The sequence below is a fragment of the Coturnix japonica genome, chromosome 8, assembly GCF_001577835.2.
Source record: "Coturnix japonica isolate 7356 chromosome 8, Coturnix japonica 2.1, whole genome shotgun sequence".
NCBI lineage: Eukaryota > Metazoa > Chordata > Aves > Galliformes > Phasianidae > Coturnix > Coturnix japonica.
The window spans coordinates 12,148,325-12,173,932 of NC_029523.1; the positions used below are offsets into that span (position 1 = coordinate 12,148,325).

General features: G+C 41.3%; 2 protein-coding genes across 6 annotated transcripts in view; one reads left to right on the top strand and one right to left on the bottom strand.

Moving 5' to 3' along the window:
- The window catches only part of MTF2 (metal response element binding transcription factor 2), a 39,414-nt gene extending 26,752 nt beyond the window's left edge, over positions 1 to 12,662 (bottom strand). For both annotated transcript variants that reach the window (XM_015869945.2, XM_032446117.1), the window contains exon 1: positions 12,522 to 12,662. In XM_015869945.2, coding sequence (XP_015725431.1) covers positions 12,522 to 12,637 — 116 coding nt within the window. In that variant the 5' untranslated portion in view covers positions 12,638 to 12,662. The remainder of the gene's footprint in view (positions 1 to 12,521) is intronic.
- DIPK1A (divergent protein kinase domain 1A) lies at positions 12,589 to 24,403 on the top strand. Of its 4 annotated transcripts, none has more exons than XM_015869956.2 (5): positions 12,589 to 12,689; positions 20,550 to 20,684; positions 20,983 to 21,090; positions 22,161 to 22,337; positions 23,032 to 24,403. In XM_015869956.2, the coding sequence occupies exons 1-5, from the start codon at positions 12,636 to 12,638 to the stop codon at positions 23,842 to 23,844; spliced, it is 1,287 nt and encodes a 428-aa protein (XP_015725442.1). In that variant the 5' UTR covers positions 12,589 to 12,635; the 3' UTR covers positions 23,845 to 24,403. The 4 variants fall into 4 exon arrangements, with proteins under 4 accessions (XP_015725442.1, XP_015725441.2, XP_015725443.1 ...); XM_015869955.2 differs by lacking the exon at positions 12,589 to 12,689 and adding an exon at positions 12,921 to 13,026; XM_015869957.2 differs by lacking the exon at positions 12,589 to 12,689 and adding an exon at positions 13,705 to 13,994.
- Positions 24,404 to 25,608: the final 1,205 nt, after the last annotated feature.

A 25,608-nucleotide genomic window follows, 5' to 3' on the forward strand; every position in this document is an offset into this window, starting at 1 on the left:
TCACACAGCACAGAACCAACATGATAGCCTTGAACAAGACAATTCTGTAAAGTTTATCCTTGTACAGACGGTTGTCATGACCACAATTCAATAAGGAGAGAAAATTAGATCCCAGGCCATTTTCTCTGCATTGTTAAAGCATGGGAACAGTGAGAAAGCTCACCTGGGTTCTTCCAATCGTAATTCAAGATAAATATGGTACGTCTGTTCTTACATAAGCTTTACAATTAGTGAGACAATTAATTCACCTATGTGCATTGGTTATGGCTTGACTCAGAAAATAATCTTCATTTTACAAATCTAAAGAATAGGCAAGTGATTTTTCAAGATACGAAGTGCTTTATATTGCCTTACAATCAAGTAGCAATTGCTATAATAAAATTACAGCAATTATTCTATCTTTATACTAAAGATACAAAATAGCACTGAAAATAGTTAAAAAATGGACACCTGTAAATATTTTTCTAGATGGACAACAATGTGACTAATTGTTTTCATCTCCATACAACAATACCAAGGAAAATAAGCTGATGTTATTGGATGTATATAGGTTGCTCTGAAAGTAATGCCTCCTATTTGTTTCCATGGAAACCATAACAGCTGCAGAGAGCACAATAACACTATTTGAGTAAATTCTCAGCTAGGAAATGCTATTTCTCAGCATAATCACCACCAATAGCTATGCATCTTTGCTAGCAAACAAGAGCCTGCATGCCACGCTTGTACAGATCTGCACCAGAGGTAACCCACTGTCACTGCTGTCACTGCTGAAATGCACCACCCTCTGCCTCACCGTGCTCATATCCACTGTCAGGTCCCTGTAAACATTCAGCAAATGCAGTGAATGCCATTGGGTGCCATGTTTTCTGCATGGAGGAATTCATACACATTCCATGCCACACACCATTTTGTCAGACTGCCCCTCTGCTGCCATCTGTCGCATGGCAACAAACTGTAATGGAACATTGGTTCCATGGTTCAACATCTACTGCCATACCACCAACATCCACCTCTGACATCGTGTGCCAACACAATACAATAGGAAGCATTACTTTCAGAGCAGCTGTTGCAGATGAACTGGTCTTTACACAGAAACGCTTTTTTCTAGTTCAAGCACTTTACCATTTCCATCTTTGTAGGAAGGACTGGGAATTCCTGGGGGGAAAAAATCCATTCTCCCTCACCTTCTCCTTGTCGTTGGGATTTTGCTTGACACATCTTAAACTGAACATATTTATTTAAATATATACTCACTGTCACACTCATTGCTTACCTAACTTAAAACACCGAGTCTCAAAAAAGCAAGATATTTGTTTCTTAATTAATTTTTTATGTATTACATCATTCTTATCTCCTTTTTTTTTAGCAATCTACTTCCTGTATCTTTTGAAGATACAATACCCATAGAGTACTGCAGTCCTATTTTAGACTGTAAGTCTGTAAAGTGCTTCTGCATCAGACACATGGAACAGCAATTGCTCTGTGGGATAGTATGTATTTGTATTGCTTGTATCACAATCTTTATTAGCCTTTGAACTAAGCCCATTTACTCTTGAACTGGCACTCATTCACCTTCTATAAAGCAAAGTTTAGCAACATAAATCTATTCTGAAAGTCTTTCCTTGACACAATCAGACACAGTACTGAGGACTCAAAAAACACAAACTAAAACACACCTATAGACGTTAGCTCTGCATGTAATACAATACACCTAAGATGCATTATAAAAATAATAAGTGACATCTTAAAAGACCTAAACTCTTAATTTGCTTAAAGTTTCATTCCAGATGTGTAATCTTTCTGAAATTACTTTTAAAGCACTAAGTCAGGACTCTGTATGTCTGGTCTCTGGTAAGTGATGGGTGGTTCTTCAGGTGCTATGTAGTTCATGATTCAAAGCACTCAGACACTGTTAAGTATTCCCATCATCATTTCTAATTTGCAGTTCATAGCCTGCCACTTCTGAAACCTCCTTGCTGGAAGTGGCTGAACAAGAAGCCCCTCAGTTTACACATATATACAGTGGAAGAAATAAAGCTTTTAAGAGGTAGAGATGTTTCAAAGCTGAAGTGGGGGTTGACATATAACATCCCTGTGTTATTTACAACACATTTGTGCTAGCTGAAGAGTGAGAGAGGTTTTTATTGTGAGGTACATGTGAATATATCTCGGACATCAATCTTGGATATACTCTAATTCTTTTTATTCTAAAGACAGAGAACAAAAGGAAAAAAAAAGTACCTCAGTGTATGCACTGAGGATGCTTAAGAGCAAGTCACTGTGTTCTTATTGATAATAGTGTCTTTTCTGTATTGAAGACTTATGAGCATACGTAGAATTGTTTTAGCTCCTGAAAATAGCTGTGAGAACTGTCTCTTCCTACTGTTCTAGCTAGTGGGAATTCTGTGAAGATATGCAAGAGTAGTCCCAAGTAATCTTTCTTCCTGAGGCCAGTGCATAAAAATGAGCTTATTACTCAGAGCTGGAATTTGAGAGGTTTAATTCTCCCTCTGCACTGTCGCTTTGTTGCTGCAGTCATATAATCAGCTTCTTTCAGAAAACCAACAGCTGCCAAGACTGGAAATTTTGGTAAATTGCCTGGATCTGAAAGAGGTTCCGGTTCCCAAAGTCTCTGAGAATTCAGTCATACAACGGTGTGATGCATTCCATTCCTCTGCTTGCTCCCTTAAGCACAGCTCTGAAAGCAGCTACTGAAGCTTCGGTGATTGAGTAAAAATCCACAGTCAGCATTTCAGAGTGTGAGCCTCAGCAAGACCTTTAATCATTCCCCTCAGCTCTGTTCTGCACAGTTGCAAAACTAATTACAGTCAGTAATTAGTACAGTCTCAAATATTTTACTTCATGGTGATTATAACATAGCTTTTTGTGGACTGTGGCATCAGACAGTTTTATGGCAGGGTTTTGTCTGCTTCTTTGTGTGCTGTAAGAACGTCTGCTAGAGCAGTTCTTGCATGGTTAAATTTTGTAGCAGTACAGAGCAGACCTACCTCTCAACTCTAAACTGAATTAGAAAAAAAGAAAAAAAGTTGAAGATCCCCTCAGGACAAAGTTACATGGCAGAATATTGATGCTCCGTGTGCAGTGAAAAATCTGTTCTGGACATCATTCTGGCCGGAGGGAGAATTAGTACAGCATTCCTTCTGCACTCCCACCACCTGGAATGCAGTATGGGCCTTCTCACAAGCTTTCAGCAGACCTGCCAAATCCCACTCACATGGAAAGTCCCTCACTTTTACTTTTTAATAGCAGCTCTGTGTCTGATGAAGACAAAATGCTTTTGAATGGCGCAGAATGACAGGATCCTTGTAACACTTAGAGCTGTCGCACTCCCAAAAACTCAGCTGCAGGTGCTGAAGATGGAGCAGCAACCCTTTCTATTGCTGCTGCCAATCCAAAAGGGCTGGCTGGGACAAAAGCTGGTGTTCCCAGGCTGACACATCGGTCCAGTCAAATTCCATACATCATTTTTCCACTACTTATAAAATAGTGGTACTGCTATATTTGTTAACTGCTCATTTGCATTCAGCTAGAAAGACCAGAATCAAATACAGGGTCAAAATCAATTCCCATTACATCTGACATTATTTTTTTCTGTTTTGACAGCCTTCACACAGACACTGGTATCCCTATCTATATAGTCCTGGTTCCACCTGAGGCTGCTAAGACAGGAAGTATTCTTTTCCCTTAATATTTCTGTAATTTTAGTGCTAGGTGATCTTGAGATGAGTTAAAAACACATTAACTGAAGATCAGTATAAAATCAAAGCAACAGCATGTTTGCTTACAAGGGGCTGCAAAATCATATCATAAAACAGATAGTGCCTGGCAGGGCTCCTTTGGTGCTAGAGAAAACCATCATAGGCAGCATAAACCAGGCCCCCAGCCCTGGTGATTTTCCTGCTTGTGTTACACCCTGGGGAAGTTCTGGGCCAAAGGAGGAGCCTGGCTCTTCTCTGCAGTGGGAGCTGAGGGTGTAGTTTCATGTCCCAGCCAAACACATCCCACAGCTGCTGCCATCTAAGGTTGCACTCCCTCCTGCTGAGGGGAAGCTGCCTTGTCAGCTTTGCTGCCGGTGCCATGCACATGCAGCCACAGCGCTGGCTGGACCAGTTAACTGCTCCAGATTATTACTTTTATGCACTTATGTATTTAGAGCACGTATGTATGCATAGAAATGTGTTTCCTTTCAGCCATACCACCTTGCAGTAAGTTCACTGCTTTAAAATGGGTTGAGGGGTGCAACCTTTATTGTGGAGCTGGCAATATGTATAAATAGAGGACAGAGGAAATAACCAAGGCAACAGGAAAGGTTATGAAAACATTAATTTTAGAAAATGGAAATGCAAAGAGGAAAGGCTTATTTCTTCTTCCACTCCAGTTACAGAATGGAGTACACAACAAGAACGAGCCAAGAAGGAAATATAAATTGACCTCCTTTCTTCTGTGGATTGCCGTCTCTCCTTCAGAAAGCTAAATGTATGTTCCATAGTCACAGGCAGCTGAGAACTGAAACGTTTCTCACTGTGGGACAAGCAACCTGCTTCCTGAGTCAAGAAAGCAGAAGTTTGCCAAGCAGGACTGCCAAGTAAATGAGATGACCCTGTGAATTCATTAATGCCAAGAAACATCACCTCAACTGGAACTGAAGACTATGCACCTCTCCAGAGCAGGCAGGACTGATGGCTCTCTGCTGCAACAAGTCCAACTCCATCCCTGCCCATGAGGATGGCAAAGGGGATTATCCAAACCTGGCATAAGCAGATGTGAGGACAACTTCAGGATGAGAAGTGTCACATTCAAAGGGCCTGCCTGCATGCAAACACCCCTAAAAAGCTGAGACAAATTAACTGTATGAAGACAATACACAAAAGGTAAAGCACACTAAATATGGGTGAGGATTATCTAATTCAGAATTCATTTTATGAGAGTTTAATTTTTGTTCATGCTACAACAGACTGCTGGAAGTTTGCTCTCTCAGGACCTTTACCAAGAAATTGTCTTGAATTTCTCAGCTAGGGATAATTCTAGAGCCATACTTGCCGAGAATAGGAGGAAATTTAGGCAAGAATTAGTAAGAATTTCTGTTCACTTATTAGGTAACTACTGAGAGTTGAACTAATTCTTTTTTTCTTCTGCTGAGTTTAGCAAACAAGCTGACAGGTCAAGTAGCAAAAGCCTAAAAGGACTTCTCAATTTACTGCAGATTCTAACATTTAAAATGCCTGTGACAGTGCCATGACACTAGATTTAATGCTGAATCAGATTACTGGTGTGATTTAAGCACCAGCAGACAGCCCGTAGTGGAAAAGGCATCCTTATTTGTTAGATCTGTAAACTGAGGTCAGAATCTGAAAATTTAGCATGAATTAATCACTGCCGAAGTAATTTTCTTCTGTTTAGAATCTACCTTCAATCATATGTAATGGCCAGAAGAAGATATGAAGAAAAAAAGAGACTCTTTCAGTTTTTCTTTTGATTAAAAATGAAAATTACTTACTATTATTATTATTATTGCTGACATATGGGAAACAAGAACTGTGATTTGTCCATAAAAATTACTACACACCTGTAGCCTCAGTTACCTAAATGAGTTCAATTTTGAATGATATAGTGTAGAAAGATTTATATGAGGACAGCTGCAAGATAGAAACAGGAAGATGCGATAAAACATGGGTGAAGTGTAGTCAGCTTAAATGTCAACACGCAAGAAGGCTGCAAATACAGGAACGTTCATAAAATAAGTTAGTTGGAAACTACAAACCTCATGTAAAGTTAGCCTGAGCTACATACAAAAGTTACTGACAAAATAGAAAGCAATTCTATGCTTTTGAGATGCTTTCAGACCAACTGTGCTCTCATAGAGAATAACCACATTGACCCAACAACCAATTAACCTTACCAGAGATGTAAAAGTCTCACAAAGACCCTTTATCTCATAAAAAACAATTCACCTTACCTTGCCCACTGCAGCCTTTTTTTTTTCTTTCCAAGTATTCACTCAAGCCCAAATTGTTTTTATAGGTTGGTACAGCATGACAGCAGACAGTATATTTGGTATAGTCATAAAGGCTGTATTTCTGAGTTAATAAAAGCATTCATTAACTAAAGTAGTTTATTCTTTGTACATACCAGGAAAAAAAAAACAACACAACTTTCTATTCAACTGGATTTAAATTTATGTAAGAAGCAAAAAGTCCCATGAAATAAAGCTTGCATAGCAATGAAGCCCTGGGGAAAAAAACTTCTGATGTGAACTCCAATGCTGCTGGAAACCTGCACTACGGAACTGGTCAGTGTGAGCTGCTGCATTGTATGGAGCCAGGCTTGCTCCTTATGGTGCTTAACAGTGCTTTTGCTTTGTGAGTATTGGTGTTTATATTGAAATATCTACTAACTGCAGTGGAAATTTAAATAACTTAAATAATTCAGTAAATACTTTATGCCTACTGAGACTTTTGATCAAAAGTCTACCAGTACTTCACAGAAAGGGGGGCTATGGAAATTAAGTAATATACAATCAATGGACTGCAGAGATCACAAAAGGCATGAGCTTTGTGCCTGCCTGGTTGTTCTGTTCATCTAAAGGGAAATTAAAACTTTTATCTACTTAAAACAAACCAACCAACAGAAATTCAAGGTGAATACTAACGTAGATCCACTGTACTTACAGTGAGTTAACTGCTCAGAATTTAAAGAAGACAATATCATAGGTGATAAGCTTTTAAAGAAAGTTCTTCTAATGAAAGCGACATGAGAATTACCAACTTTGAGTAAATACAGGGTTAGAAAAAGATTTAGACCTAACAAATATAGTCTTTACTATTAGGGGATTCTTAAACATCAGTTTCCTAAGTAGTTCTGCTCTTTGTTAGTGCTTTTGCAGAGTACTTTCAGAGTCATCTGACAATCAGTACTGAGCTTCTTCATTTCACGTGCAGACATTCTGAATGGAGTAAAACTACATTTTGAGTACTTCTGCCAGTAACATGAAGGCTGTTAGGTAAGGAATTCTGTATGTTGTGTTAATTCCCACATATAGGTCCAAATTCTCAGCTTTGTTCAAGACTGTAAACTGAAGTAGAGTGACTTATGTATTAGTTAAGGCTTGAAGGAATGATTTGTTCAGTTCCAATTCCGACATAATATAACAATTCATTCACGCTGCCTGACAAATCACTGAGCTGGGATATATATTTTAGGGAGACATCAGTCTAAGGGCAGACTTTGAAGGGCTTTTCTTAGCATATTTTAAGCAGTTCCTGGTTTTGATCCTTAATCCAAATGCCAAACTATTCTGCCTTTGTGAACATCACAGTCCTCTGAGTTGCATGCAGGACCAAAATGAGGGAAAACATGATTTTATTTTTTTTTTCCTTTTTCAGGGTTATTTTTAGTTTGGGTTCATCAAGCAGTTCATCATTCAGCTATAGAACCTGTTATGTGACAGAACAGAGAGAACCACGTGGGAGGAGGCGTAAGTTGTAAAGGACAAAAAAAGGGTTTCACATAGAAGCTCAGTTATCTGTAGTTGCTTTTTGTGCCTATTTTTCTCCTCTGTACTGTAGCTGCCAGAAGGGAAGGCAGAGCTGCACCTCACCAGCTGAGGATCACAGTCTAGTGTTTTGGTGTGAACTAACTTTCACAGGCAATTAAAAGCAAATATGCTAGACTGTGAACCAAGCAGTTCTGCTGTGGAAATGTCCTCAGGCAGAGGGGATGGCAGGACAGCTGGGTGTAGCAATGTATTAAACATTGCAGCTGTTCTCCTCATTGCATTTAAGAGCTCTTAAGTATACTGTGTGTTGAAAACTTCACCTTCCCACTAAATGATTTGTTCCAATACTAAACTTCCTAAGGAGTTACAAACAGATAGAATCTTTCTGAACTAAATTTTGCTGTTATCTCCTTCCTGTTATTTATGTTCTTAAGCGTCTATTAACTTCAGCACTAGAACTTAGTATTTAGACCATAAGCAGGATTTTTCTAAGTGTGGACTAAGTCTCAGATGTTTTCTACCTCTCTAAGCTAAGCTGGAGAGTAAGGGGGGAAGCAGAAGTGCTAGCTCAGGGTAAGACGTTCTGGAAACAGTCTGGCTGATGTTTTCTTATTGTTATGGGAAATTACATGACTAACAATTACAACTAACATTCAGATTTTAATTCAGAAGATAAGCAGAACAAAGTATTTCACTTTCAGTTGTGTGGTCAGAAGTCCCAAGTAGATTATGACTTTATTACACTGATAATCCAAAGAAATGGATAACTAATCAGCATTTTCCAACATCAAACAGATTATTTTTGCCAAAAAATTATCAATTGATTTCCCAAGTGGAATCAGATCAATGCTAGCAAGACCACACATTTTAACAATCCCAATTAATCTTAAGAAAATCTTGGATACCATAATGACAGCAATTAATGGAAATTGTGTGTATAAAAGAAACTTCGTTTTATTGGTTGATTGAATCTTAACTGTGTTGTTTGTATAGAGTTTCAAACAATGAGGAAAAATGCTGAGTGTTGTTTCAGTATTTGCTCATGAATGACCATTAACAACAAAGTGCTTTCTTTCCAATTTTCTTCTGAATGGAGTGTCTTTGGAGTCTTCCCCATCTTCTAATCCTTAAAGGAATCGAATTGATAAAGATTTTTATTCTCAATCTGTGGAGACCTATTTACTGTAAACATGTTAGTAAGTTTTATTTACCGTAAGCATTTTAATTTTTCTAGTGTATTCTGAATTTTAAACAACATACCAGAAAAGCTAGTGGACAGACTCTCAAAGCAAGGACTGGAGAGCCTTTATCCCAACTTAATCAGCATCTTTGAATGTCTAATAATACTAGGATCTCATCTCAGTGAAGAGCTAGCAATGAGTCGCATGTATTTGTCACTTATCTATCTGTAATAAAACACAATTTTTGATACAGATATGTTTAAATAAGATAAAAGCTTCAGTGGTTAGAAACAGCCACTTCAATTTTGGCATAAGTCCAAGACACTGATGAAAGGAATTGGGCTGTCTGACCTAACCCAGGGAAAAAATGAAGTACGATTAACAGTTCATAGTTGAAATTATTGTCCTAGTTCTTAACACAATAACAGAAATGGTTGTGCCAACGCAAGAATGAAAGTAAGCAGCAAGAGGAATGTGTTCTGCTGCTGCAGGAGGCCAGATTTATATATATTTATAAGTATGGCCTTAGAAATAAAACTTGCTGGCTAGAAGATGCTGCTTCCTCAAATAGATTAATGATTTGCTTACAACAAGTTAAGCCACAAGGGAATCCTTAACAGGCTTTGTTTGCTCTCTGAGTAAGAGATGGCTCCACCTATGTATTCTCTAGAAGCACTGACACTAGTAAGAATTTGAATGCAATAGGAAATAATATTTAAGGATAAAAAAGGATAAAATAAAAGTTATGCACTGATTAAATTTGAGTTCAGAGAAGTTTACAGGAGAGGGAAAGAATCTCACTCTGAATGGAACATGAGGAAGAATTTAGGTCTGACGAGTGTGTCCCCAGATCTTCATTCTGTTCCACATTGACAAACCGGATGATGGAGTCAGAATAAAACCAAATTCCTGGCTAGATCTCTGAATGTGCATCTTGACAGCCAGGCAGGACAAAGAGTGAAACTTTGACACCCTTATAGACTTCATTTTAGGAAAAGCAGTTTTATTTTAAAATCATTAACGCATTGTTTACCATGTAAATACAGTTATTAAACTTTAAAAAAAACAAAAGGTAACTGGCAGATGCTGACACATTCCATTCCTACTGGGGGTTAAGCTGAGATGCTGCCCAGGATGACAAAACATTTCTTTGGCATATCCTGGGTAAGAGTGCTAATGCAGGAAGTTGTGCTTTGTGGGTAAAGCTTGTAAAGCTGCTGTATGGAAGTCTGTGATTATTAACATTATTAATCTTATGATTACTAACATTAGCCAGAGGCGTCCTGCATTAATATGATGGTGATAAGAATGTGTGAACCCTGAGGATTTCCCATGGAGTCTCCTATGTGAGAATCAAGCTCAGTTACATTGCAATAAGTTAATGTTTAGCTTTAAAATAAAATGATAAAACCTGTATTACTTGCTCAAGTAACAGATCCTTCCATCAGAAGAACTTAGATATAATGTGCATCTTTATTAATATAATGCAGAATTTTAATAAGTACCTTGAAGAATGTAGATTTTTCTATAGTTTTCTATTATCTTTATTAGTCAAATATTGCTTGTCCAAAATTCCTGGATGCTTCAATACATGTAACAGCTCTTAGTTTTTCCTGAGTCCTATTTAGTATGCAGTGACTGTTAAGTTGTCACAGTACTGGAAGTGATGGTATGCAGTTATTATAAGGCCACATTTACCTTTAACACCGAGTGATAAACAGTGCATACGTATAATCATCAGTGGATTTGTCTCTCCAATCTTTGCAAGGCTGGATAGGAAGCAAATATTAACAGGTAGCAATAAATCAGCGTAACTTCAACTGCTTTTGCATTTGAGATGTGTTATTGCCATACAAAAATGAATAATGTGTGAACTACAGAATGGAAAAGCGTGAGCAAATGGAAAAACGGTTCAGTAAATACATCACTATGACTTATGTTCTATTGCATCTATTCCCTGGTCTTTAAAATATCCATTTACATTTGCACATGCAAAATGCCACAAGCTTTGCATTTACCAAGGCTTAACTGGGAGTTTGGTGTTTAAGGGATAAGCTGAAAAAGGCTGAAATTGCCTTTTTATCATCTAGTAAAGCCTGGACACAAAGAGGACTTTAAGAATAACTAAACACTGCAGTGCCGGAATAAAGCAGCTGCTCTCACAAATGACTAAGATCTCATGCACTAAGTGAAAAATATATCCCCTAATGAACATATGCCAGGAACTGTTTTGATCCAGTCTTAACAGAAACAAAACATTTACGTCCTCGCCTGCCATATGGGAGAAGCACATTTCATGATTACTCTCAGCCTCTCCTTCCAAGGATTGACACAGAACATTAGATGAAGTAATTACTTGAGATTATTCAGCAAAACGTTTAAATGCCTGCTCTGTAGTTTCCTGGTGTCACCTTTCCATTGCGTGCCTGTAATCTCACTAAGCTCGTACAAACTACTGAACTGTAGAGGGAAGTGATGCAGAAAGCACAGCCATCTGGGCCTGCTGAATAGGAAGAGAACACTCTCACTGCAAGAGTGTTATTAAAACCAGGGCTGCTTTTGCAGGAGTGCCAAATCTTACTAATTAATTTTCTGATTTATTCTTCAGAGTGAGCTGAGTCTGGCAGTGATTATATTATTCAAAAAGCAGTCATGGACTATTCCTGAATCTTAAAGATTTTACTCTTTAAATCTTGCTGATTTTTAATACTCTATGACCTCATAACATTTGGTTTCTAGATATGTATCTTTCCTTAAGACTAATCCCTGCTAGGACACCACAACTTATTCTTATGCCATCTTTCTGTATCCTTTCTTTTAATTAAAGCAGCACACAACGCCAAAAGCCAGAGCATGTTACAATCATTTTTTTTCCCCTGACATTGTGCTGTAATCCTTTCACCCAAAGCCTCACAGCCAAAAAGCATCAGGAATCCCCTATAGCTTCTGACCTGTTGCTAAGGAGGTAACTAAGTCATACATGTGACCAGATGGAAGCAAGTTAAAATTCATGTGACTAAGGGCAGTTACACTTGAACCAAATCACGTTACTACTAATGGCAGTTAGTCTGCTACGTTCCACACTATGTGAAGCTGTGGGAGGCACCTAATTCTCGCCCTGCTGTGGGGCAAGAGACCAGATGAGGCCAATGCCACATCCCTCCTGGCTCAGCTTTCCTTCCAAACCCACTGTGAGGAGGAGCAGTGCTATGGACTGTTGCCACAGTCACGCAGTGAGGCTCAAGGCCTGCCCGGTGTGCCTGGCCCTTCCCTAGCAGCCTGACCCGACCTGCCCGCCGTTACGGTCACAGGTTGTGGCTATGACAAGCGTAATCATGTATTTTTTCTTCCATCAGCAAACTCGCTCTTGTCGCTGTTAGCGGACGCAGTGTGAGGCCGTAGCACAGGGACAGCACGGTACGCACCTGCCTGCAGAGCGCGGCGGTGCGGAGGGCCGGGGTTCCCTCCTTAACTGTGTGGGCCCAGTGGGCCCTCAGCTGGTTCTAACGCCCAGCGAGTGGCAGACGGAACCTGCCTGCAATCAGCGGGGCACGTTATTCATTAACGGACTCAGTCATTCGGAGCTGCCCAGTTCGAACGGACACAGCCCGCGCAGGAAGCCCCGCTCCGCTCGGCGCAGCGCCCGGCGCCCACGGGCCGTTCCCTCAGCGCAGGGCGGGGATAGCAGCAGCCCCGCCCCGCCCGCTCTCCCCCTCCGGCCCTGGGCGGCCGCGTTCCTCCCTTCCCCTTCTCTCCTCTTCCCTCCCCTCCCCGTGGCGCGTCCCCGCGGCTGACAGCTGCCGGCCCGGCGCTGCGTGTCTTACGCGTTCCTCGTCCTCCCTTCGCCGGCGATTCGGCTCCTTGGACAGGCCGGGCGGGGAAGCGCCGCGCTCCGCTCCGCCTCCGTCCGCCGCCCGCTGCGGGGATGCGTGATTGCCATGGCCAGGCGGCTCTTCGCGGGAGCCTGGCTCAGGAGACCCCCCCACGCTCAGGTAGGCCGGCGCTGGGCGGCCCGTTGGCGGCGGTTTCCCTCGCTCCGTCCCCTGACGGCCGGGCGCCTTCAGCGCGTCCCTCGGCCGCCGCTCCACCCCCCGCCGGGGCTCGGCCGCGCCGTCGATGTGGGGCCGGTGGCGCCGGGGCCGGGAGGCGGCGCGGCCGGAGGGGCAGGGAACAGGTGTGGGGAGGGAGCGGGAGCGGGGCGCTGCTCGCGGGCCTCCCGTCCGCTGCGGAGCAATGAGCGCTGAGCGCTGCCAACCGCTGGGAGCCGTCGGGCGGCCCAAAGCCCTCAGCCCTCAGCCCTGGGCTCAGCTCCCGCCTCGACTTACGCAGGTAGGCGCGGAGCGGAGCGGTGCTCGGGCCGAAAGCGCTGTGCTGAGAGACGCCGGCGAGGGCCCGGTGGTGGTGGTACGCAGGGGGCTGTGCTCGGGGCTTCTGCTGTTTGTTTTGCTGGGCTTTAACTCGTTTGCAGTTCAGCTGAGTGAGTTGAGGGGGTAAACGTGATATTTATATACACACGCTACTTATCTGTAGCACATATATCTGTATCTGTCATCTGCTGCTATATTATTAAAAGCTTTCTAATAATTGGTTTATTGAAAAAAAAGGGGGCTTCATCCTTATGCATAGTAAAGGCCCGAGTGCTTTAATTCCTTCTCATCTGGAGCTTTTCTGATGCCATTCTCCTTTTCGAAGTGCCCAAAATGCGCTGTGACAGCTGAGGAGCAGTGTGCGGGTACAGGTGTAAGCTCAGCCCCTTCAGCAGTTCTATCCACAAATGTGGGTCACGTATCACTTGATTTTAGACCAGCAAACGTTGTCCTTGATCTCCTTAACAAAGCAGACACTTTTCAGTTCCCATAGGAGGAAGGCTCTGGTACGCATGAGATGAAAATGAGTTCACCATGTCTGTACTGGCTTTCAAAGTAGGACTCTGCTAATTGTTGGCCTTGATGTAAGTTCTACTTTGTTCGTTGTATGTGACATTGGATAACCATTTGTTTTCATTTATTCTCAACATTTAAGGGCATTTTTAGCAAAGTGTGTCGTTTCTTAGTCAAGCCGGAGAGGTTAAATATTTGTTTCTGTTGGAGATGTAGAAGTATTTCTGTTGAAGCTTTGTCGCACTAAAAACTGTGTTGGAATATTTTGCAGATTTGTTTGGAGGAGAGCTACCATCAGCTTCATGAAAATGGCCTTTCTTTTCTGTTCCATAGCTCGATGTGTGGTGGCAGTTGATGTGTCCATGCAGCGGCAGCAGGCTGTCAATGTATTGACTTTGTGGCTGCGTGTTGCTGTTGGTACGTGACAAATGCATTCATGGTTGAGTTGTACTGATTACTCACGGGGTGCTGTGTTGAGTTTTTGCCTCCAAAGAGGCCACTGCTCTCAAATGAAATGCTCGGCTTAACTCACTGAGATACAGCTGCGAGTGAGATGGAAGTTTGAAGACTTGTGTGGTGTTGCTATGCAATATTTAATGCGGCAGAGCAGGGCAGGGGGTTGTACAATGGAAAGCATTGCTGACTGACTTCCAGATTTTGTTGGCTGGTGTTCCGTGCTTTTTGAAATCTGTGCTGTGGGATGAGTTGAGAACATGAAGTTCTGCACTAGGAACTTGGTGCCTCTTCTGACTTTCCTGCTCCTGTAGCAGGAGCAAGGTGCTGTCGGTTGGTTTGCAACCTGTGCTCTGTGCCAAGTGTTCTGATATTGTTTATTGTTATTATTTGACATGTGCTTTAGCTCGCGTGCAGTATGTGCTATCCATAGGTAATCACTGAGTCTTTCTAGCTAAGGGCAGGGTGCTGCCAAACAGCCTCAACTTGTATAAAGTGAGCAGGACAAACTCTGAGGATGTCCTGCCTCAGCTCAAAGTTTAGTGGTTGGGATCCACAAAAACAGCACTAAAACTTAGTTGCAAAATGGGCAGTGACTATTAAATACAGAATTTTCCCCATTTAGTCTGCAAGGCTTGCAGTAATAGTAAACCAAATAAAACTAGAGCAAAAAGCTCCAAACCTTGACAATCTTCTAACGGCCTAAATACTGACCAGAAATATCAGTATTATTTATTGGATCTTACAGCTGGGAGACTGATGCCTCTCTGCAGTGGTGATTAATGTTACTTGAGAAGACGTGGATGTCCCAAATTTGGGAAATGTGGTTTTGAGTTTCTTTCCGGTAACTGTAGTTAATAACTGTATTGTGAGGCTGAGGTCAAGCCAGTAGGATTACACACATCAATAATCTTGTACAGAATGCTGCTGTGCTTGGGAGCTTTCTGGCCGCTAGAGATTCTGGACCTCCTTTACAGACTCTTTAGGGATGTCACGTAGGTGCCTGTAATGTAGACGATACTTTGAAGGCCCAGGTTTCAAAGGCCCCCTTGATGTATCACCATCATTTCCTCCAACCTTTTAATTCTCTTCTTGTTGTTTAACCTTTTAAGTGGAAACATCCTGTTTTCTGCCTTGATTGTTATCCTTTATTTCAGAAGATATGCCCTATGCTGTTTGCTCAGCTTGACTGCTTAGGATACAAGTGAATGAAGACAACAGCGTCATCCAAAGTGTGCACTGTAAGCTCTTAGAAACCCGAAATGCTTCCTATAAGCCTAAATCAACCTGAAGATCAAACGAACGGGTTTGTAACATGATCAGCATACAATTTTTGTGTTCTCCCTTATTCCTAATATGTTGAACAAACTGCGTGAATAGTTTGGAGTTTTGGAGAGGATTTCTGAACTCTGGTCATATGAAATACTTGACTGGATGGAGCTCTCTGTAGCATACAACAAATGAACACTTCCATACTTCCTAACTATAAAAATGTTTTAAGCAGAAAGTATGCTTATCAAAAAGTTGGCACGTAGTTACATTGTGTCTGGATCTGCTACTTTCCATATGCTTTGGAGTGCGTCCAGGCCTGAATTCTGCCAGAAGTGGCTTTCCAGTTCTGTTCCGGGGAATGAATGTCTAATTCTTATTCAGTGCACATGACTCAGTGCAGTGCACAAGTGATGGATGAAGTTGATGCTGTAATAACCTTTTAAGTGTTACAAGTGCTTTCCTTCATCCTCATGTTCCCTGGCTCGTGTTTTATGTCTTGGTGGAGCGGAGCAGAAAAGAGAACTTACATTTCCTGGTTTTGGACTTTCTGCCCTTTTTGATCATTCAGAGCTCTCAGTCCTTCTGGCATCCTGAAAAAACTATGAACAGTTTTCTAGGAGTTTGTTGTGATTCCAAATGAAGCTTGTCTATAAGCATTGCTCCCTAATTTACATCTGGGACTTTGTGCTCAGAAATGTGCTCAAATGCTTGCAGTAAGCGTGGTGCATTCAGGGTATACTGGCACATACGTGGCCTATCCAGGCTTACTGAGTTTGTGTCCTCACTGCATTACTGCTGCACATCAGCTCTGGCACTTCCCAGATGAGTCTGTTTGTAGATCTTAGGGAGAAAATGCAAGTTTTTTAGAGAGAGTTTGTGGAAGAAACCAAATAATGATCAGGCCTTCTGCTGAACCTCCATAATAAAGCAATTCCCTCTAAAGTGAAGAGAGCAGAACCTTGTGGTCCTCTGTGAGCAGTTGCGTTCTCTAAGTGTGGAGTAGTGCTGGAGACCCGTCAGTCAAAAGCTGCATGCCTGCATTGGCATGATGCTGAGCCCGAAATAAACACAGCTCCTCCAGAACCTCATGCCAAGTCTGTGATGTAGTCAGATGGTGTTTGGGGAGGTTTTCTGTCCCAAATACATTCTTTCTGTCTTCCTGAGGAGGACAAATTTGGATATACCCACATACAGAGGATTATTTCCTGTGCTGTGAATACAGTCATTGCTGAGCAGTGATCCTGAGGCTCATGGATGGCTGCTCGCCTCAGGTTATACCAAATGCTGTGCTTGCAGTGCACAACCGCTTTAGATAGTGCTCTGGAGTAAAGTTTAGTGTTGTAAATGTGCATAGGAGGAATGACAAGAAGCTTTGAGGAAGGAAGGCGGTTGGTTGTCCCAGAAAGCTTTGGGAGTAGTTTTTTTCTTTTTTACAAATGAAACAGCTTTACTGAAAAAGTCAGATCTATTTCAAATAATCTATATTAGATTTTATCTGCAATTCTGTGTGTTGGTGTGCTGTATTTCTGCCATAAGGTATTAGGGCTATTAGAAGTAGCTTTTCTTCTTCTGGGCTGTGCCTCTAAATGAAATCACTGTATCTTTTGTTTCAGATAATCATGAGGATTTCCTTGTTGTGATTCTTGGTTCATAGGAGCTTCATATTATTTGAGGAGAGGAGGAACAAAGAAAGTTATTTTATTGGAATTTTTCTGTTATTCTATTAATAAAAGAAAAAAATTGTAGAGAAGGGTCTTGTGACCCTGTAGGCTGTAGGAACAACATTGTCAGAACTGCCCGTAGAAATGAGGAAGTGCTAAAATCAGTTTTCCCTGTAGGTGTTGTGCAGTGTTTTATTTCGGACTGGGTGACTGAATAGTTATAAATGTTTACTTCTAAAACCAAAAATTAATTTGGGAAAAGCAAATGCTGTTTTTCCTCCTCCAACTTTGCCCCAAGCGTCCCATTCACAGCTGTGGAACAATAATCCCTCATACGTTCTCATTTAGTATCTGTAAATCACATCTGTGTCCTTCTTGTGGTTGCTTGTTCATAATCATCTACAACTCGTGTCTTTTCGGCAGTTTTATGAGCTGCTGTCTCACACAGATGTTGCTCGACTCACTGAAAACTACGTCACAAAGTGGTTGATATCCTTTCTTGTTTGTGGCTACGATTTCGTGTGACACGAGAAGTTCTCAGGTTACTCTGAACCTCTGAGAGTGTGTGTACTGGAGTGTGAGATCCAAACTGGGGCTGCTCTGAGCTTGGGAGCCCAGGAAGACATGCTGGTGATTTGAAGTGAACACATCCAGAAATCCTCTACTGATGCAGCTTTAATTGTGTGTTCTTTGTGCGTGATATTGGGGATTTAAATGTAGAATGCTTTTCAAATCATAACCATTGCTGGCAAGTCGTACTTTTTGGGCAGACAACTAAAATTTGCTTTTAAGGGAAAGCACATGGAACTGCCATAATGTCTGGTGATCAGCAAAAGAGAGGTGCCTTGCTGGAGCTTCTGCCTTTATTCAGTTACTTTGCTTTGGGATAATACCCATTTTATGGCAAAAAAGCGAGATGAGACTTCTTCAGAAAAACATTTAACATGATGGGAACAGGAAAATGAGCCCTGGGTAAGTTGAACTTTCCCGTTTAGGAGGAGTAAGATTTCAGTCTGCTCCCCATCCGACGTGTGAAGTGGTGGTTGGTGAAGCTGTTCCATCTGAGCACTATTGCCAAGCAGAGCTTCTGAGATCAATCACTTCAGTGTGGATGCTGGGAGGTTCTGTTGGGCACTGAGATAAGCAGAGCGGCTCACACTTGTTTGAGAAAAGCCAGAAGCAGCTCTACACCAAGTGATGATCTCTGTCTTCTGGGAAAATTACACTAAGACACAAATCTTCATCCTCAAAGTTTGTGTTAGAATAATCAGGTAAAGACGGATTGCAGAACTGGACCAAATTGGATTCTCTACAAAAGGATTAGCCATCCCTAGGGAGGATATTGGAGTCTGTGAAGATGTTTTGTTTCCAAATAATTTGCTGTACCTGTGGATTTTGGAAAGAAATGGTGGGGGCAGTGGTTTCCCCCTTATGTTCCTGGTAAAACTTGAAAAACAACTTAGAAGAAATGGTTGGAATCCCTTGTAGAATGCAGGATGGGGTGGTCATGGACTTAGACTGTGTGAAATAGGTCTATGGGCTGCCCCAAGGAAGCTAAGGAGTTGTGCTGGGGTAGTTGAAGGTGCTCTGGCCACGTGCTTTGTGCATTTTCTATGTGCACAGCAAAGACAGTGGTGAGCATGATGACCTTTTCTTAGTTATCCAGTTCATTATTCGTTTGAGTGCTGCAGACTTGCAGTGAAAGTGGATTTGCATGAAGAAGCTGATGCACAGAGTATGAGATATCCATGTGTTTGTTTCTGCAGATTCTTGTGGTAACCTTTGGTGGGGGATTTTACTAAGTAGTGGAAGAGATAATAATGGGAAGTTGTTGAATCAGTTCCATGGTCAATCCTAGCAAATAGTTGAGTACAAAAAACTAATGAACATGGCTTCACAGATTAGTTAACGGTAATTGAACATGACCTGATTTTATCAAAATACCATGCTTTAATTTTAAAAGCTTTTGTACCTCCCTTCTGGTACTGCTGTATCTCATTGTCCTTGCAGAAGGGAAGATCATTCTTTCTGTTGGTGCTGTATTGGGTTACAGAACCATTAGGCCAAAATAAAAGTAAGCAATTGTCATGTAGACAGTTTCAGGGACTGCTCTACACGCACTCACTGGTTTTGTTACTATGCTTAAACCAGTGTGAAAAAACCATAGATTATGAATGCATAAGTTTTAGTGGGATATAAGGACAAATTATAAAAAGTAAATTACTGCATAGTCTTCAACCTTGCATGACTATAGCGTGGTAGTTTTTATTTGTAAGTGCTACAACTACTATGTAGTGTCTGCCCTTCAACCAGTATGAAGGTGGCAGAAAAAACACAACACATTTTGTTCTCTAGACAGTGTGAGAGCGATGTGATTGTGTATTCACCGCAGAGCCAGAAGGAGCAGCCACCCGTGCTGTGCCTGCAATGCTTCGGCTCTGCTGGTTCCATGCACCTCCCTGTTCAAACCTGTGTTTCAAGAGACCTCTGCTGGAGGATTGCCTCAGAGCTGGTAAGCTGGGCTTCCTGTGCAGGTCTGCTGGGGAGAGATAGATCTTTGTTGTTGTTTTGGTCTATTTTGCATATCAAAATAGCATGCCTGACTGTGAAAAGTGAACTACGCAGAGAATCCATCTGCCGTGCTTACAGCTTTCATTTGGTTCTGGAGGTGAGAACAGGGAGTGAGACACCCTGAGACTTTGCCATGCAGTCTCTGCTGGCTTCTCAGCATCGTGAAAGAGGGATTCTGAGGGCAATGAGCAAATTCTGTAGGTGGGAAGTAGCTGGGGAAAAGGATTCTTCAATAGGAACTTTGTGCTGGGAAAACTGAAGAAGCAGAAGAGATGCTGAGTAGTGTTGGGACCTGAGACTACTAGTACTGCAGAGTCAGATGGGGTAGAAATAGGCTGGAAATGGTTGGAGGAAAGGACAGCGGATGGTGTGTGGCTCAAGAGGATTGCTGGAGCAAACAGCTTGAGATTGATGTTGAAAAGGAAAAAACTAATAGGTGAAAATTATAGGTGAATAATATGGAAAATGGACTGGAGTACAAAAGAGGCTGAGCTTCAGCTGAGCATGAATGCAGATATTGTAGTTCTCTTACGGATAGAGAAAATTATTCCTGAAGCCACTGGTAAAGTATCCGTTCTTGTTATTGCTGGTTCACATCTCAGATGACTCTTACTGCTCCTCGTCAGTCTATTCAAGTAACATGCTTTGCAAGGTTTGTGATTCTTAATGTTGCAAACATGTAGATGTGGTATTGTCAGGCTGGGAAGTTACATTAGAATCCTCCAGTTCTGTCACTTAGGTATTGTTCTTTCAAAGGGAGCTCGGTGTTCTGGCATCACCTCTGGGTGTTGTGGAACTGCCCTTTGGCTGTTTGCCTCTTCCAAGCAGAAATGGTGCTGGTCTTTCCTTCCACCTCAATAAGTCAAACCAGACTCCCGTATCAGTTCTGTTGACTGATGGAAGTGAATGTTGCATTTAATGCTTATTTTTGTCACTGTGAAAGTCAAACTTGTTTGATTCTGCTATTCTTACTACTGCTGAGTGAACAAAACATTTTTCTCTTTGTGTTCTCTAGGTACGTTTCTCATATATGCGAATGAAGTATCTCTTCATCTCCTGGTTAGTGGTGTTCATTGGCAGCTGGGTTATGTATGTCCAGTACTCCACCTACACAGAACTATGCCGAGGACATGATTGTAGGAAAATAATAGTAAGTATATTTAGCAGTTTGCTGCTTAAGCATTTGCCTTAACTAGTTCCACAGCTGCTCTGGTCAGTGCCATGCATAGATCCATCAGATGCTGCTATTCTGTCATGCTGAAATAACATCATACCTTCAATTACAGATAAAACCAGTTAAGTTCTTAACACAGTTTTAATACAGTTACTAAAATTTTCTTTGACTTCCCTCCACCTCTTTTATTTTCTATTTCAAGGGTGAGATATTGGGAGAGAAGTGGATATCGCTTTCTTTCTTGAGTGATTTGTTTTTCTCTTGTTTGTTTCAGTGTGATAAATATAAGACAGGAGTTATTGATGGATCAGCGTGCAGTAGTCTATGTGCAAAGGAGACGTTGTATTTTGGAAAATGTTTGTCAACAAAGCCCAATAACCAGGTAAGGCTCTCCTTATCCATCCGAGCTTTATCAGTTCCTACTGAAGTGTCAGTGGTCCTGCAAAGTGTTCCACTAGCTTTTTTTCTCTTGGCTTCAATGAGAAACAGACCGCATGGCTGAGTGGCTAGAGGTTGTAATGTAGCATTGCCCTTGTCTGCCATTAGAGACACTTAGATAGATAGAGAAGCTCTATCACAGTAAGAAGCAATGCTCTTCTGCTCCTGTTACACTCTCAGGACTTCAACATGACCACACATTATGGATGGGTAACTACTGTGCTGCAGTCTGAGAGTGTTTAGGGCTGGTGATAGCTGTACTGGCTCACCTCCCTGGGATTTGGGTGAGCTGGTGAATAAAGCAGTTGTAGAAAGAGATGAGATGATATCAAGACAGACCCAGGAACAAGGAGCAGCAGCCTTGGCAGTAGCCTCTGTGTAAGTTACTGTAGCTACTAACTGCAGTTTCATGTCAAAGCCCAAGTATAGCGAGGATATGTTATTGTTAGTTGCTCTTCTTCTCTGAATATGTTTCACAAATGTATTCAGACAGGTAAATATTTGACGATTGTACTGTATGAATCATTTTTGTCCAGCTGTAAACAAAGAAATATTCCACTGACTGGATCCTCGTGGACCTGTATCTTAAACTAGTAGTAAATCTGTAATTGCCATCAAGACTCCTTAATTTCACAGTTATAGAATCCAGTTTCCAAGGGGATGATCACATCCTTGCATGTTTGGAGAGAATACCTATAGTTCTGTACAGCGTACCAGCTCTGCACTATCCTGCTTCTCAAACAGAATCAGCAGCTTCTTAGCCCAAGTGAAGATGATAGTAATGCCAGTACAGTGTTCCTCAGGCTGTCTTCCTATTTTGATAGGGCCGTGTCTCCTAAGTCCCTGCAGTGATGAATGCAAAGCTGCCATTGTTGAATTTGCTGTCTGCAGGCAGGACCTGGTTTTCTAATCTTTGCTGCTGCTTGACTCTTGAGGCAGTGGTAGAAGTTCAGCTGATATTTAGATCAAGGACTTCTATTGTGATTTTACCTTTTCCCTTATATTCTTGCACAGATGTATTTAGGAATTTGGGGAAATCTGCAAGGGGTTATAAAATGCCAGATGGAAGAAGCTGCTCACCTTGATTTTGGTACTGATCCAGAGCCAAGGAAAGAAGTAATCCTGTTTGATAAACCAACAAGAGGAACCACTGTTGAGAAATTCAAGGAAATGGTGTATGGCTTTTTTAAGGTAAGTATATGCCTCGTTATTCTATTATGACTGAAAGGCCATTAACAGTTTTTGTTGATGCAGTGTTTACATTACAGTGGCTTTGTCTCTAAGATTGGGTGTGCAACAGACTTTTAGACTGTTTTTTAGGAGAAATTAGGAAATGTTTGTGAGATTTCTTCCTGCACGCATTGCTAACAGTTGAGAATACAATGCTTCTAACAATGGTTTTTTTCTTTATATTATTACAATGGAAATGGTTGTTCCAAATAGCAGAATTAAGTATTTCAGTACATTTATTCTGAGATCTGTACCAAATATCTGGGTGCTCTGTATAAATGTAGTTGATAGAGCTTTCCTCTACATCTGAGAGGCTTCATCAGCTGAAAACCAAATTCTGTCTGAATTCTGCATACTTACTGTAAGAAAATATTTAATGAGCTACTCTGGTTTTCATCAGACCAGCCTTTAGAAAAAGCCAGTCTTTGAATTCTAGTCCTTGCATTCTGAAATGCAGAGAATGTTGTTACTCTCAGAAGGTCATACACTGGGTGCTGCGGAGAAACAACAGAGAGGAAGCTCATCAGACATCTCTGAGCAATAAGAACTAGAATGTGATACACACGCTGATACTGAAAGAATAAGACGACAGAGAATTACAGGTGGATTGGTGGTAGTTAATGAAATCATATATGATCTTTTTTGTTTTTTCTAGGCAAAGCTGGGTGAACAAGGAAATCTTTCAGAACTGGTTAACGTCATTCTGTCTTTTGCTGATGGAAACAGAGATGGCAGAGTTTCTTTGCCTGAGGCAAAGTCTGCATGGGCACTTCTGCAGCTGGATGAGTTCATGTTAATGGTGATGTTGCAGGGTAAGGAGCATACTCCCAAGCTGATGGGTTTTTGTGGTGATCTCTATGTGACCGAAAGAGTTGAATATACCTCTCTTTATGGAATCAGCCTTCCGTGGGTCATAGAACTTCTGATTCCTTCTGGATTCAGGAGGAGCATGGACCAATGGTTTACCCCGTCATGGCCAAGGAAGGCAAAAATAGCAATTGGACTTTTAGAATTTGTGGAAGATATTTTTCACGGACCTTATGGTAACTTTCTCATGTGTGATACAAGTGCCAAAAACTTGGGATATAACGATAAATATGATTTGAAAATGATGGACATGAGAAAAATTGTGCCGGAAATGAATTTAAAGGAAATGATTAAAGATCGTCCGTGTGAATCAGACATGGACTGCGTTTATGGAACAGACTGTAGAACTCTATGTGACCAAAGTAAAATGAGGTGCACCACAGAGGTTATTCAGCCTAACTTGGCTAAAGTGTGTCAGCTGCTTAAAGACTACCTGCTTCGTGGTGCTCCTGCAGATATCCACGAAGAACTAGAAAAACAACTGTATTTGTGTATTGCCCTTAAAGTCTCAGCAAACCAGATGGAAATGGAACATTCTTTAATACTCAATAACTTAAAAACATTACTGTGGAAGAAAATTTCCCACACGACTGATTCTTAGCTTCTCCACCAGCAGAAGATCCCAGCTGCCGCTCGGGGCGGCCTACGGTGTTTGATAGAAGTGATGTGCAGCATTTTGTAAAGACGTGTACTCAGATTTCATGAATGGCTCTTGAACTCTTCCCTTCAGTCAGTTCCTTACTACGGGGCTTCTGAAAGGATGAACTTAACCCCATGTGCTCTGGCAGGAGCCAAAAGCACTTGTGGTGTTCAGCACTGTTTGGAAACAAAACCAATCCTGCATGCTTGACTGTTCTGTGCACTTTGTTGGATCTTGAACAGGATGACAGTGCTCACTGTGCCATCACATCAAGTAATGCAACATCATAAAATAATATGAGAGTTGTTGCTCGCTTGTGAAAGACCTGCAAGAGATTCTTATCCCCAGTAGTTTTAAGAGGAACCACCACTATTGCAGATATGGTGGCTGAGTTGAAGTTGCTGTTAGGAGTAAAATGAACTGAGATTGAAGTTTACTGATACCTTGGCATGGCAGAATTTGCACATTAATAGATAATTTTTAAACTGTGGAAAATTAAAATTTTATTCTGGAAATGACAGGTTGTGTATGAGATTTAAGTTGAATTCTGCTTACACCTTGTTACCTCATACCGACATCTTGAATGTTTTAGTTCAGCACTTTAAAAGGCCTGGTACAGTACGCCGTGTTAGGAGCCAACACGGTTAGCCTGTTACTTTGAAGATCTGTGTGCTTTAGCAGCAATATGTTTCTGAAAATGTAGAATATTAGTGAAGTACTGACAGCAGAATCATCATAAGTTTTAGAAACAAACGATGCCAAAAAACCCTCCGTAGTTGAATGCTGGTTTATGACAAGTGAAAAAAGTAACAGCTGAGGATGAAGTGTTACTGCCCACAGAAATACAGCTACCCGCTTGTACTTAAATCCTCCTGAATTACTGCAGAAATTATGCAAGTCAGAGCTAGACCGTAACTGCCAGACAGAAGGGGGATTGCTTGGGACCATAGAATATTGCTTAAATATATATATGTGTGTGTATATATATATATATATATGGATGGATAGATAGATAGATAGATAGATAGATAGATAGATAGATAGATAGATAGATAGATAGATAGATAGATAGATAGATAGATAGATAGTATGTTAGTGTTCTGTTTTTGTTTTTTTTCCTGGTAATATCCAAGTTGTGACTCTCAAGTCTTAAAGACTCTGATCCCGGCACTGTACAGGGTCTGACCCCAGGGTTCAATCCCCAGCCCCACTGTTCTTCAGCTTTTCATCTTGTAGAGAGAATGATATGTGCATAAACCTTAATGCTGTGCTCACTGCATTTCTGTCAAATTTATAAATACTTCAGGTATGCAGCAGCTCAAAGCCTTAGTGATTTCAGTGGCAGTTGTCCTTATCCCTTGAGATAGCTGGTCCCTTAATTCAGTTACTGCATAGTGAAAATGAGCTTTATTTCATCATTTTAAAAATGGTTTAATTGCTTAAAGGTTCTGTAGTGCATTCCTTAACTAACATCAGGGAATTTCTCCACACCACACTTGATACTGCGTGGCTTGGCTTAAGTGTGCACTGTTTGTAATCAGCTTTCTAGATGAAAAAATGGCTTACTGTTAACTACTGTCTAATTTATAACTAGCAATGCACTGAAATCCAAAGCAGGATATTCTTAGTGGAAACATGACTGTCTGCTACAAGGTTTGGGGCAAAAACAAATTACTGAACCCAAGGTACTGGTGGGCATTTTGAACAGCTTCTTGGAAAAACTGG

Excerpts from the sequence above, each read along its gene's own strand:
- DIPK1A (XM_015869955.2), top strand. The coding sequence starts at position 12,931 with ATGAGCGCTGAGCGCTGCCAACCGCTGGGAGCCGTCGGGCGGCCCAAA. Across the intron at positions 21,091-22,160 it reads CAACAAAGCCCAATAACCAG|ATGTATTTAGGAATTTGGGG; the intron begins GTAAGGCTCTCC and ends ATTCTTGCACAG. Across the intron at positions 22,338-23,031 it reads TGGTGTATGGCTTTTTTAAG|GCAAAGCTGGGTGAACAAGG; the intron begins GTAAGTATATGC and ends TGTTTTTTCTAG.